This window comes from Enhydra lutris, unplaced genomic scaffold (assembly GCF_002288905.1).
Source record: "Enhydra lutris kenyoni isolate GAN:26980312 unplaced genomic scaffold, ASM228890v2 scaffoldscaffold54, whole genome shotgun sequence".
NCBI classification, from domain to species: Eukaryota; Metazoa; Chordata; class Mammalia; order Carnivora; family Mustelidae; genus Enhydra; species Enhydra lutris.
Window position 1 is genome coordinate 6,286,703 of NW_019154138.1, and position 14,092 is coordinate 6,300,794.

Genomic DNA, 14,092 nt, shown 5'->3' on the forward strand with positions numbered 1-14,092 from the left:
AATGTAAAATCGCTAGGAAGCATGTGTATGCAGTGTTGAATGAGAAAAGGGATACGCTCAAAGTTATAAAAGAAGTCTGGAAATATTTGTTAATTTCTAAGAATAAAACTGTTTACCTGACTGTAAAAACTGATTTCAGTATTAGACTTAAGCTAGCATTACAGAAATGACATGTTTCTATAGGTTTGAGTTTTGGTTTCTTTTTTCTTTGTTGCCAGATATCTACATCACTCCTGGGATATTAGCTCTAGACTTCCATTGTGATCTGTTTGCATTAATTTGTACGAGTTTGTATTACTGTGTAGAAAGTATCTAAAATATTATTATTAGGACTCTGATTATAGGTTCTGGTCTTTTTTAAGTATATACATGAAAAAGTCGTTTTTCAGCTATTCCTATCTTAAGTGTTTCTACTAATCTTTTTTTTTTTTTTTTTAATGAGTTTTCCTATTAGAACTGGTTTTTTGCATCCCAGAAATGTTGGACCATTGTTTGTCTCCATGTATTTTTATTTTTTTTTACTTTTTTGTTTTTAATTAAGTTTTAAAATTTACTTCCAGCATAGTTAACATACAGTGTTAATTAGGTATACGATATCTACTAATTTTCTGGACAGAAGAGTATTTTCACACAAAGAATTCCCTACAGTTTGAGATAATTTATGAAGTTGTTTAGAATTTTCAAGAAAGAAAATGATAAAATTTGCATCAGCTACTAGGAATTTAATGCTTATTTAATGAATATTGAGTGAATGAATGTTGTTTTTAGTAAACTTTTAGTTTTTATTATGCTCTTAGAAATTTATTAGACTTAAAGAGTAATATTTCAAAATGTAAATTTGCCAGAACATTTCATGTCGCTCATGAGTCAACTTTGGTACAGTGTTGTATAATGTCATTTTAATTAAAGGAAGAAATTACTTTTAAAATATTATAAAGTTGATGCAAATATACTCGATAACTGTTTACATTCCTGTAGGTAATTTCCCCATGATTAGTGATGATTTGGTCAATTCTTACCATCTTCTGCTGTGTGCTTTGGACTTGGTCTATGGAAATGCCCTTCAGTGTTCTAATCGTAAAGAACTGGTGAACCCTAATTTTAAAGGTAAGATTATAAATCAGAGATTATTGGACAACTCCCATTTCTACGTTGTGTTACTCATAGGAGTTGTACACATACCACAGGTTTCCAGCATTAGAGAACAGAAGTGCTTTGAAAAACTCCATCATCATGGTTCTCCAGAGCACTTATAACTACTTGTCACTAGGAGTTGAGCTCTCTGTAAAAATATCTGTGGAAAAAGCAACTGTAAATATTATAAAGTGTAAAGTTTCACATGACAACCTGAGAAGTTTCTGCAAAATATACTCAGCAGGAGGAAGGAATTTAAAAACCCAGGGTAGCAAAGTTACATTAAAACTGATGTTGTTTTTCTACATTGCCAGGCTTTATGCCTGATACACAGTAGGAGCTCAAAATGGATTTATTGAAATACTCTTCATTTCAAATTTTTTCCTACAGAGGAGAAGTAGTAATGGTTGTAAATAAGTAAAATAAATTTTTAACTCTTAAACTAAAAGGTGAATAGAAATGATTATTTTGACAGTGGATTTAACAGGTTTTAAGACCTGTATTTTCTATAAATGGGTTATCGTAAGAGACCAAATCATAACTTACAGTTAATATTATAAATATTAAACAGTATTTATAGAGCTAGTATGTAATGCTGTTGCTCTTTGAATAATACCATGGTAGGATTCTGAGTGATTTTCAATTTTGGGGTGGTTATAATTAGAATTTTAGGTTGTCCGACTTGCAAGGTAGATTTTTACAGTTAATGGAGTTAGTTACCTAGTTGCTCCTGCTTTGGTATATGTAATGTTTTTCATTTAATGTTTTTTTCTCTCATTTCCTTCCTGAGTCCCTTTTATGTTTCTACATAGTGGCTGCTTTTCATTTTTCCCCCTCTTACTTAGCTTTTCTTATACTGAGTCTAGGGCAAAAATAAGTTGTAAATCAGTATGTTAAATGCATCCCAGTGTAATGGAATGAAAGCATATAAACTATATATACTTTGATTAGTAATGTTTTCCAAAGTTGTATTTTTTATTTGACTGTCAGACTTACTTGCAAAGTTATATTTTATTTTTATGTTTTTTAGATCTTACAGCAGTATACTAAAATTGTTTCTTTAGTTTTTTTTTCTTTAAGTGTCTCCAGATAAATAATTGAATAACTGAAATCTTTTGAGTAGTGATACACTTTACTTCTATTTCTTATTTATTTATTCTTATTTAAGTATAATTAACATACAATGTCACATCAGTTTCAAGTGTACAACATAGTGATTCGCCAGTTCTATACATGATGCAGCACTCACCACGGTAAGTGTAGTCACCATCAGTCACCATACAGTGTTATTACAAATATTACTGACTCTGTATTCTTTATGTTGCACTTTTCATCTCCATGACTATTTATTTATTTAAGCTGCTTGATGAATAAGTTTATTATTGTCTTTATCCGAAAAATTTTCATAGAAATTGTGGTTTGGTTTATTAGCGCTCAGCCTCCTGCTCCTGAGCTCTAAGGAAGCTTGCCTTCTTCTGATCTACCTGGTCTTTCTTCTGGGCAAAAGACGGTTTGGGATGGTTCCACCTCTTCCGTGTAACTTCTTTCTTAGGCTTCTTCTCATAGACTGGATTCTGTCATGTAGCAGCGAGAGCTTTCTTATACATCTCCTCCAGCATTATCTAGAGGTTCTTTGTTCTTTATATATTAACAGAATCGTTCCTTGTAAGCATCTTCACCTTCTTCCGTTAGGTAACACACCTAATCTGCGGTGTTCTGACCCATGACATGCTTCCAATGTACTTCTGCGTTGAATTCCTTGCTTTCCATATCATAACCAAGGAATCATTTGGTACTGTGAGCGACAGACAAGCTTTCATCCACAGCTCCCTTGAGGGTCCCCAAAACTTTATTTTCAGTAGTAGTTCTGGCCAGCCCTGTAGCCAGATAGCAAGAGAAGGCACCAGGTTGATCATCCATGCTTTCCACGTTGCATTTGTCTTCAATCACTTGCACTTGGCCTTCATAGATCTTGTCTCTGCCAAACCTGTTGAGAAGCCTACAGACCAGCCAGCGAGCGGGTCCATACAATCTGCAGCAGCTTACTTGTCAGGCCAGCCGTCACCATATTTTGGGAGTTCATGAGCATGAGAGCTGCACAAGCTATCATATTTCCTTCTGTCTGAGCACGAGCAGTGTGATAAATGATCTCTCTGTTGGTTACATGGACCATCATTCTGTATTTATGTGTTATACTTATTTTTATCCTGAATTACCAAGCATTTCTGAGCACAGTTACCTGTTTTACCCTCTCACCTTCTAAATTTCATGTTTTACCCTCTCACCTTCTAAATTTCACTTGGTATCTCTCGATGCAAGCCTTATTCTTGACAACTTGAATAAACATCATCCTACAGAACAGATACTGGCGTCTGCAGCTCACCACAGACCAGCAGGCCCAGCAGCACTCCATGGGGGGACGACTTATTTATCTCTGGAAGTTTGTACCTCTAAATCTCTTTTATCTGTTTTGTCCATTCCCCCACCTACCTCTCCTCTGGCAACCCGCTATTTGTTTTCTGTACTTGAGAGTCTGTTTTTTGTTTCTTTGTTTTGCTTTATAGATTGCACACATAAGTGAAATCACATGGTATCTTTTCTGTCACTGTCTGACTTACTGCATTCAGCGTAATACCATCTAAGTCCAGTCGTGTTGTTAAAAATGGCAAGATTGCAGAGTAATGTCCTCTGTGTGTGTGTGTGTGAGAGAGAGAGAGAGAGAGAGAGAGAGAGGGATAGAGAAAGGGATAGAGAGAGAATGAGATTCATCTATCAATGGACACTTGAGTAGCTTTCATACTTGGCTCTTGTAAATAATGTTGCAGTAAACATGGGAGTCCATGCCTTTCCGAATTAGTGTTTTCATTTTCTTTGGGTAAATACCCAGTGGAATTTCTGGATCTTAGGTGTTTCTATTTTAAAATTTTGGAGGAAATTCATACTGCTTTCCCCAGTGTCTGTACCAATTTATAATCCCACACCAGAAGGGCATGAGAAATCCCTTTTCAGCATATCCTCACCAACGCTTGTTCTTCTCGCCTTTTTGATACCAGCCGTTCTGACTGGTGTGAGGTCGTTTCTCATAGTGGTTTTGGTTTGCATTTCCCTGATGATGAGTGGTATTGAGCATCTTTTCACGTGTCTGTTAGCCTTCTGGATCTCTTTGGAAAAATGTTTATCGCGGTCCTCTGCCCATTTTTTAATTGGTTGGTTTGGTTTTTTGGTGTCGAGTTGTAGGACTTTAAATATTTTGGGTATTAACCTCTTATTGGATAAATCATTTGCAGATTTCTTCTCCCATTAGCTAGGTTGACTTTTTGTTTTGTTGATGTTTCCTTTGTTGTGCAGAAGCTTTTTATTTTGGTGTTATCTTGATCGTTGATTTTTGTTTTTATTTTTGTTTCCCTTATGTAAGGGGACATAGCCATAGATACATTGCCAAGGATGGTGTCAGAAGAGATTACTGCCTATGTTTTCTTTTGTCTTTTTGCTTTTTGAGGTATATTTAGAGTAAAACTAGGCCCTTATACACTGTTTCCTGTATACTTACATGCTGAGTCACATGCTGATTAGACTATGTACTTTTGTTTATTATGATTTGACTTACTGAATGCTACCTGATCTCTCTGTTCTGTGAATTTATTCATTGTAGGCCTGTCTGAAGATTTTCATGCTAAGGATTCTAAACCTTCCTCTGATCCACCTTGTGTCATTGAGAAACTCTGTTCCTTACATGATGGCCTAGTTTTGGAAGCAAAGGGAATAAAAGAACACTTCTGGAAACCCTACATTAGGAAACTTTATGAAAAAAAGGTTTGTAAGTAGTAAAGAAATAACTTGAAGATAATTTCTGGGGAAGATTTGTTTTAATATGATGACTTAAGGATCTTTTCTTTCATCATAGCTCCTTAAGGGAAAAGAAGAAAATCTTACGGGGTTTTTAGAACCTGGGAATTTTGGAGAGAGCTTGTGAGTACTTCTGTTATCACAGTGTTTTAATATTTTATTTTATTATTATTTTTTTTTTAATTTTATTTTTCATGTTTTAATATTTTAAATTGCGTACTTAGAAAACCTCAGAGTTTACTGTTTTTATTGTTTGTACCCTGGAAATTTAGAATGTGTTTTGTGGAAGAACGTAGCAAATTACATCAACTGTTACTCTAAGCACATGGTTTTAAATTTATTGAAAATTGTGTGGCTGTTCTTTAAAGCTTTAATAGTTAAACTTTTGGGTCCTAATTTTTGAGAGAAATTATTTCAGAACTATATAGGTTAAAAAACCATGACATGGAAGTAGTGAGGTCTTCACAGATGTCTAGAGCAGCTAGGAAGGATAACTCAGCATGTCACCAGAAACTGCACCTCCCAGGCCGACTGGCACGGGGCACCCACCCTGAAACACTGTCCACAGAGTCCACCTACTCTACGGAGGACTGACGTGGTGTAGTAAGCTCGTGTTTCATACACCTAGGGTTTTGTAATTAGCAGTGATCTGCAGTTTAGTTTTCACAAAATTAGTAGAACTTCTTAGTAAATAAAAAGAGTATAAAAATTAAGTGGCCTAAAACATGAACTGAAATGGCAGTTCTGTGAGTGTATATGTTGTCTGTTTTGTTTTGTTTTTCCCCCTGTAGTAAAGCCATCAATAAGGCCTATGAGGAGTATGTTTTATCTGTTGGGAATTTAGATGAAAGGATATTTCTTGGAGAGGATGCTGAAGAGGAAATTGGGACTCTCTCCAGGTGTCTGAATTCTGGTTCAGGAACAGAGACTGCTGAAAGGGTGCAGATGAAAAACATCTTGCAGCAGCACTTCGACAAGGTGAGCTGGCTGGAACCAGGAGAGCGGAAGTGCAGGAGCAAACGTGCCAGATGATCTGTTTTACGTGGGTAGTCATGTGTGCGCGTGCGCACAAGCATCATACCTCTTCTAGTATGAAAAAGAAAATGTTTGTCATACTTACATGAAAAAGTTGTCTCTGTGTTTACTGATTAGATCTGAGAGAAAGAGCATTAGATATAAACTTAAATGAATGTATCATGCTGATAGCTGTGGGTTTTGAAAAAATGGACCAGATATATGCAATCTTTACTTACTGAACACAGTAGAAATAGAAAATGTCAATTGACCTGAGTGCTGTCTTCATCTAGATGGTAGAGAAACTGAGAATCTGTTGTCTTTAGGAAAATTCTGTCAAACTGAGTTTCAAGATCATGGTGTTATTTCTTGCATCCACTTAGGGTGATGGAGACTTCAGAGTTTTCCTTCAGTTCTGTGATGTCCACAGAAAATGTACGGCTTCTGACAAGTGCCTGCAGAGGCGGTGTGGGTAACTCCTAGGGGTAACCCACCTCTAAGATCAGACTTAAGACTGGTTTGCTAATCATTCAACAAGTATTCTGAAGGTATTCTACATGCCAGATAGTGTCCTGGCACTGGGGATACATCAATGAACAAAACAGCCATGAATACCCTGTTTTATATTCTAATATGGAGAGATAGATAACCAAACAAGTAAATATATAGGACATCAGATAATGATACATGAAGAAAAGTAAAATAGAGTAGTAGTACAGCATATTGGGGAGAAGGGAGAATGGGTGGACCTTGGGCTGCTAGAGCTAGGCCGGAAGGGAAGGACATCTCTGAGGAGGTAACGTCAACAGGGGTGTGAAGTAAGTGTAGAAGCAAGTCCTGTGAGGAGCTGGGAAGTTTTGGGAAGTTTTGGAAGCCTGGAGAACAGCAAGTGCCAAGCCTTGCAGTGGCAGCACGGTTGGCTTTTTGGAGAAACTGAGAATGGTGTGTGGTAGGTATAAAGTAAGTGAGTGCGTGGGAGTGATTAAAAAGTGAGGGGCAGGTGGACACAAGGGACAGGAGGGCTTTGGATGCTGTATTAAGGTTTTTTGTCTTTGCTCTGACTGGGAGTAAAGCCATTAGGAACGTGTTATGGAAACAGTGACTGAATCAGTCTGACTGACATTTGTAAAGGTCTCCTGAGGAGGTGTTTTGGGGGCCCCGTGGAAGTAGGGAATTAAGAGGCTGTTGCGGTAGTTGTGGTGATAGCTCACGGTGGTTTGGCCAGAGCAGTGGTTGGGTTGGGCTGTATTGTGGAGATGGCAGCCACAGGATTGCGTGATGGCTTGGATCCAGGGTGTGAGAGAAGGACGACCGTGATGACTCCAGTTGCATAAATGGTGTGAAAGCTGAAGTCCTTATGAAGGCCTCTAACATCTTCAGTGATCCAGCCCTGTTACCTCTCTGAATTCATCTCCTACCACTCTCCTCCTCACCCGCTGCACTCATGCCACATAAACCTCTGTCCTCCTTCCTCGGGTATGTCAAGCATAGCCCCGCTTGGAGCTGGTGCTGTTTCCTCTGCCTAGAACATGTTTCTTTGAGATATTCATGTGGTTTACTTCCTCACTTCATTCAGATCTCTGATAGACCCACCGACCACTACACAGAAAAATAACCACCAACTTCCTCCCCCTTCAGCACTTCCTTCTCCTCTTACTCTGCAATTAATGTTCCTCTGTCTTAAGATAAGTGGGTGGGTTGAAAGAATTGTTTGACAGTAAGTAGATAGACACAAAGTTAGGAAAAAAAAAAAGAATCGTTTGTTATGCATCTCCCTGCATTAGAATATAAGCTTCCTAAGGGGCGTGAGGAGTCTTTGGTGCCTGGCCCATAGTAGGCATTCCATGAATATTTACTGTTGACATTTACTCAGGGGCAAGAGTGAGTCTGGGGGAAAAAACCCAGAGTCCGTATTACGATGGTATGTTAGTTTGAGATGCCTCTTTAGGTGTCCTAGCAGAGATGCTGAGTAGGCAGTTTATGTATACAAGACTGGAGTTCACAGAAGAGGTCAGGGCTGTTTGTATACGGTCAGGAGACATCAGGATATAGGTGGCTTTTAAAGCCATGGAATGAAGAGAAGTCACCTGGCGGTGTAAGCTGATGGAGAATAAGAGCTCTAAGGCTAGAGTTCTGAGGCACTCCAAAATTTAGAAGTCTTGACTTGGAGAGGGACTGTCCTACTATTTAAAAATACTGATATTTATGGGGCGCCTGGGTGGCTCAGTGGGTTGAGCCGCTGCCTTCGGCTCAGGTCATGATCCCAGGTCCTGGGTTCGAGCCCCACATCGGGCTTTCTGCTCAGCAGGGAGCCTGCTTCCTCCTCTCTCTCTGCCTGCCTCTCTGCTTACTTGTGATTTCTCTCTGTCAAATAAATAAATAAAATCTTTAAAAAAAAAAAAAAAATACTGATATTTATACCCGAGTCAAAGAAAGACTCCTATCGGTCGGAATGCACAGGCTGCCTGAAGCCAAGAACTGAACAGTTACCGAGAAGCCGCACACTGACCTTGAGGACCGTGGGCTGAAGGCTGGTTGTGGGAGTCCTGCCTGATTCCCTTTGCAGAAGCACAGCTCCCTGTGGGTGGTGTGAGATGCTGCTGGCTGCTGTTGCTTTCCTGTACAGGTGCAAGGTGTTTTCCCTTCCCAGCACAGCAATGGTTTGTATACAGGGAGGAAGCTGGCTCCAGGGAAAACTGGGGAGAGCAGGGAGTAGCCTTCTGAATGTAGTTAACCTACACAGATCATTTTATTGATCTAAAAAAATTACAGAATTAATTCCTTTGAAACCAAGTGGAAGTCTTGGCTCTATCCTGTTTAAATCACAGAGGAAGCATATAGATGTCTATCTGTATGGCGATTTTCTGTGCTTATCTATACTGCATTAAACTTGAGTAGTTTGTTTTGCCGGGGGAAAGTTTTGCTAGGTGTTTTTACAAATATCTCTAGAATAAATATACTTACTACATAGGAAACATAGTTTATCCTGAATATTGAAAAAACACTCTTAAGCTATCTTAACCTTTCAGAGTTTATTAGAAAAAATAGAAAAGATGTTTCACTGGCACATGTACTCATGCTTCAATTCTCGGACATTAAGTCATATATTTTCCATGTTTATATCCAAGAATGTTGACTTAAATGTATTTCCCTGAAGGTCTGTCTCCTTTACGGGGGAAAGACAGATTCCTGTAACTAAAGGTAGAGGAGGGGCAGGAAGGCTGAAGACAGCTGCGTGTTCTGGGTCAGGCTGTTTTCTCGTCCAAGAGTTGTTTTGTTCACCTCTCCGAAGCACATTTGATGACTTAGATGGGCTTTTGTTAAATCATGGAATTCATCTGGGCCAGGTTTAATTCATAGCTTTCTTTTGTCAATCTGTGAGTAGTCAGAAAACAGTAGTAGATGGGAGCTGTGAAATTCTGTTTCTCAGGGATATTCTTTTTTTTTTTTTTTTATTTGACAGAGATCACAAGTAGGCAGAGAGGCAGGCAGAGAGAGAGAGAGAGAGAGGAAGCAGGCTCCCTGCTGAGCAGAGAGCCCAATGTGGGGCTCGATCCCAGGACCCTGGGATCATGACCTGAGCCGAAGGCAGAGGCTTTAACCCGCTGAGCCACCCTGGCGCCCCTCTCAGGGATATTCTTAATAGGTTATTGCTGGGGCTCCTGGATGGCTCAGTTGGGTAAGCGGCTGCCTTCGCTCAGGTCATAATCCCAGGGTTGTGGGATTGAATGCCGCATTGTGCTCCCTGCTCAGCAGAGAGCAAGCTTCTCCCTCTCCCTCTGCCTGCCAGTCGGCCTCTCTCAATTTGTCAAATAAATAAAATATTTTTAAAAAATTAGTTATAGGGGCGCCTGGGTGGCTGAGTGGGTTAAGCCGCTGCCTTCGGCTCAGGTCATGATCTCAGGGTCCTGGGATCGAGCCCCGCATTGGGCTCTCTGCTCAGTAGGGAGCCTGCTTCCCTCTATCTCTCTGCCTGCCTCTCTGTCTACTTGTGATCTCTCTCTGTCAAATAAAAAAAAAAAAAAATTATAGGTGTGGCTCAGTGGCTTAAAGCCTCTGCCTTTGTCATGATCCCTGGGTCCTGGGATCAAGCCCCGCATCCAGCTCTCTGCTCAGCAGGGAGCCTGCTTCCTCCTCTCTGCCTGCTTCTCTGCCTACTTGTGATCTCTGTCAAATAAATAAATAAAATCTTAAAAAAAAATAGTTATATTGCTTATTTGTGCCTTTTGGCTTAGGTTTGAAGTAGGGATACTAGGGAACTATGCCTTATCTTAAAGGTTTAACTTTTTTTTCTTTTAAAGGTTTTGTTTATTTATTAGTGAGTGAGAGCGCGAGCACCAGCAGGGGGAGAGGGAGAGGGAGAAGCAGACTCCCACTGAGCAGGAAGCCCCATATGGAGCTTGATCCCAGGAGCCTGAGATCACGACTTGAAGCCAAGGCAGACATTTAACTTACTGAGCCACCCAGGCATCCCTTAAAGGTTTAACTTTTAAGAGATAAACTTCTTGTGGACTAAAATACCAGTTGTCCTTTCACACAGCTTCACACGGAGGGCGGTAGCTCCTTGTGGCATTGTTATGTTTAGATTCCAAGAATGGTGATATTTGATTCATTAAAATGTATTGATAAAGTCTGATTGGTTTAAATTCTCATTTGTGAAGTAATTGAAAGTCCTTCTGACCTAAAGTAATGTTCTTCTCCTCCCCCCACCTAGTCTAAAGCACTTAGAATCTCCACACCACTTACCGGTGTGAGGTACGTGAAGGATAACAGCCCTTGTGTGACCCCAGTGTCTACGGCCACACACAGCTTGAGCCGTCTTCACACCATGCTAACAGGCCTCAGGAATGCACCAAGTGAGAAACTGGAACAGGTTCTAAGGTTAGTTTGAGCCCTTCTTTCCTTCTAAGATTTGATCGTTGACCATTTTCTATTTCAGTTTTTTAACTTTTAGTGCCTTAATTCACTCATTATTAATCATATACCAGTTGCATGCTCAGACCCTGTTAATCTGTGGAGGATATAGTAATATGGGATGTATGAATGGAAGGTGATCATTTTTCCTCAGTATCTTAATGTGTTCCAGCTGTTACCACAGAAGACCATAGACTGGGTGACTTACAAGCAATAGTATCAAGGTGCCAAGGTGCAGTGTCTGGTGAGAACTGCTTCCTGGTCTGTCTGTTTGCTGTCCACACATTCTGTGAGGAGGCAGGGGAGCTCTCTAGGGCCTCTTCCACAAGGACACTAGTCCCAGTGATGTGGGCTCCACTGTCATGACCTCATCACCTCCCAAAGGCCCCTTTGCCAAATACCATCCCATTGGGGATTAGGTTTCAACATAAGAATTTGGAGGGGGAACACAAAAATTCAGTCCATGGCATTCAGATTTCTCTTACGTAGTTTGGGAGATGGTAACTAACAGCACTATGCACTGTAGATTAAAGCACCAGACTGCTACCAACTGTTCTATCTTAAGATTTCAGGGAAAGAGGGATCAATAGGGGCACCTGGGTGGCTCAGTGGGTTAAAGCCTCTGCCTTAGGCTCAGGTCATGATCCCGGGGTCCTGGGATCGAGCCCCACATTGGGGGGGTCTCTGCTCAGCAGGGAGCCTGCTTCCTCTCTCTCTCTCTCTGCCTGCCTCTATGCCTACTTGTGATCTCTGTCTGTCAAATAAATAAATAACGTCTTTAAAAAAAAGGTGGGGGATCAGTAAAGATGGGAGTTGTTAAAGGACTCCATGAAGAGGATTGGACCTGAACAAATTCCTGAGGGGTGGGTCAGATTTGAAAAGATAAACCCTTAATATTTATAGCTAATGTCATACAGCTGTAACTTCTGTAAGCTCCATAGAATACCCTTCCCCTGAAAACGACTTAACTGCCTTTAGTCCTTGATCCCCCTAAGACTGGTGGGAGTATCACTGAGCTTTGGTGAAAAGCATAATAGATTGAATCTCATGACCTGTGCATACTTTTTGCAAATTTATTTGAAAAAACTACCTTCAAGGCCCTTCCTAGTTCTAAAAAGTATAGGATTTGTTGACATAGACCCTATAGGAGCCCATTTTGTTTCTGGTGGTAAAGTGTAAGAAGGTCCAGTATACACACTTGAGTAATTTCTTTTTCACAGCTGGACTTACTAAACCATGAAGTCTGCTTTATTTATAAACTTGATTGTGATTAATACCCAGTAGGCCATATTGTATGGCCTCTTCCTAAGTCGTGTTTCTCAGACCTTGTATACTTAGAATAGAGAAGCATTTTATAAATACATTTTAGAAGACTGACTTAGTCATTGTATCTTACAGATCACTTTAGCATCCCTAACCAGGTGTAGCAGCTTCTTTAATCTTAAACACCATTAGTGGGGTTAAATATTACCAGTATATACTAGGTAAAATCAAAGAGTCCTGTTTTCTGAAAAGTACCTGTGTGTGTTCATAAATAAAATTTTGCTTGTATATGATATTCAGTAGCTAACTCTAGCAGGATTATAACTGATTTTTGTTTGTAATTTTCTAAACTTGCTAAGCCTTTACAATGAGTATGTATGTCTATGATCATGATAAAAAAAACATAGTTGCTTCAGCATAGTCATGCTGAGCTAGCATCGGCCCCTGGAATTGGATAGCGCCTAGGGCCGCAATCCTTGCTGTGCCCACCTCTTCCCATGACCTCTGGACCATGGACCCCCACAAAATGAGTGAGCTTCAGGCCTTTGTGAAAATGTGTAAGCAGGATCCAAGCATTCTGCACACACAGGAAACGTGCTTCCTGAAGGAGTGAGTGGAGAGCATGGAGGGTAAAATACTACCTGGTACTCATAAAACTAAATCAGAAGAAAATACCAAGAAAGAAAAAACAGAAGGTGGAGGAAAGCTTAAAGGCAGGACAACCATCAAGTGAGGAAAGTGGTCTAGAACTTGACAGTGAAGGTGTGATTGAACCAGATACTGACACCCCCGAAGAAATGGGAGATGAGGAGCGCCTGGGACACTAGTGGGTTAAAGCCTTTGCCTTTGGCTCAGGTCATGATCCCAGGGTCCTGGGATCAAGCCTAGCATTGCATCGGGCTCTCTGGTCAGTAGGGAGCCTGCTTCCCCCGTGCCCCCCGCCTGCCTCTCTGCTTGCTTGTGATCTCTGTCTGTCAAATAAATAAATAAAATCTTTAAAAGAAAAAAAAAGTGGGAGATGACAGTGTAGGGGTGACTGGGGAAATGATAGATCAGGCAAGTGATAAAGAAGTGGCTGCCATCGATGCCCTAAATGATGGTGAGCTACAGAAAGCCATTGGCTTGTTCACTGATGCCATCAAGCTGAATCCTCGCTTGGCCATTTTGTATGCCAAGAGAGCTGGTGTAGTCATGAAATTACAGAACCCAAATGCTGCCATCCCAGACTGACAAAGCTACTGAAATAAATCCCGATTCAGCTCAGCCTTACAGGGGGCGAGGGAAAGTGCACAGACTTCTGGGCCACTGGGAAGAAGCAGCACATGATCTTGCCCTTGCTGGTGAACTGGGTTATGATGAAGGTGCTGACACATGCTGGAAGAAGTTCAGCTGAGGGCCAGAAAATTGCCAAACGTCAGAGAAAATATGAGTGAGAAAGTGTAGAATGAGAGATCAAAGAAAGAACAGAAAGGGTTAAGAAGGTTTGGGAAGAATATGAGGAACCTCAGAGGGAGGAAGAAGCCAGATGACGATCAGAAGCCCAGACTAACTCTTTTCTAGGTGTCTTTCTCGTGGGAATGTGTGAAATGGCGGGGCAGGCCTGGAATGGAAGGGATGCCGGGGCTCAGTGAAATTCTTAGTGACCCAAAGGTCCTTGCAGCCACTCAGGATCCAGAAGTTATGGTGGCCTTCTGGGATGTGGCCTAGAACCCAGTAAATGTGGCAAATATCAGAGCAACCCAAAGGTTATGAATCTCATCAGTAAATTGTCAAATTTGGAGGTCAAGCATAATGCCCTTCAGATAAATAAAACCCTTGCTGAAGGCAAAATAACTTAGATCACGTGATGGATGTCATAGTAATACAGGGTGCCTCTAACCTCATGGAGAGAATGTTGGGGTGCTGGGAAGAGAGTCCCTAC

General features: G+C 40.6%; 1 protein-coding gene and 2 pseudogenes across 4 annotated transcripts in view; 2 read left to right on the forward strand and 1 right to left on the reverse strand.

The window, feature by feature from the left end:
* The window catches only part of LOC111157436 (RB transcriptional corepressor like 2), a 52,689-nt gene that overhangs the window by 12,689 nt on the left and 25,908 nt on the right, over nt 1-14,092 (forward strand). For all 4 annotated transcript variants that reach the window (XM_022518834.1, XM_022518832.1, XM_022518833.1 and 1 more), the window contains exons 5-9: nt 979-1,107; nt 4,787-4,947; nt 5,039-5,103; nt 5,772-5,958; nt 10,709-10,875. In XM_022518834.1, the coding sequence (XP_022374542.1) occupies nt 979-1,107; nt 4,787-4,947; nt 5,039-5,103; nt 5,772-5,958; nt 10,709-10,875 (709 nt within the window). The remainder of the gene's footprint in view (nt 1-978; nt 1,108-4,786; nt 4,948-5,038; nt 5,104-5,771; nt 5,959-10,708; nt 10,876-14,092) is intronic.
* On the reverse strand, nt 2,590-3,484 carry LOC111157439 (annotated as a pseudogene).
* On the forward strand, nt 12,683-13,963 carry LOC111157438 (annotated as a pseudogene).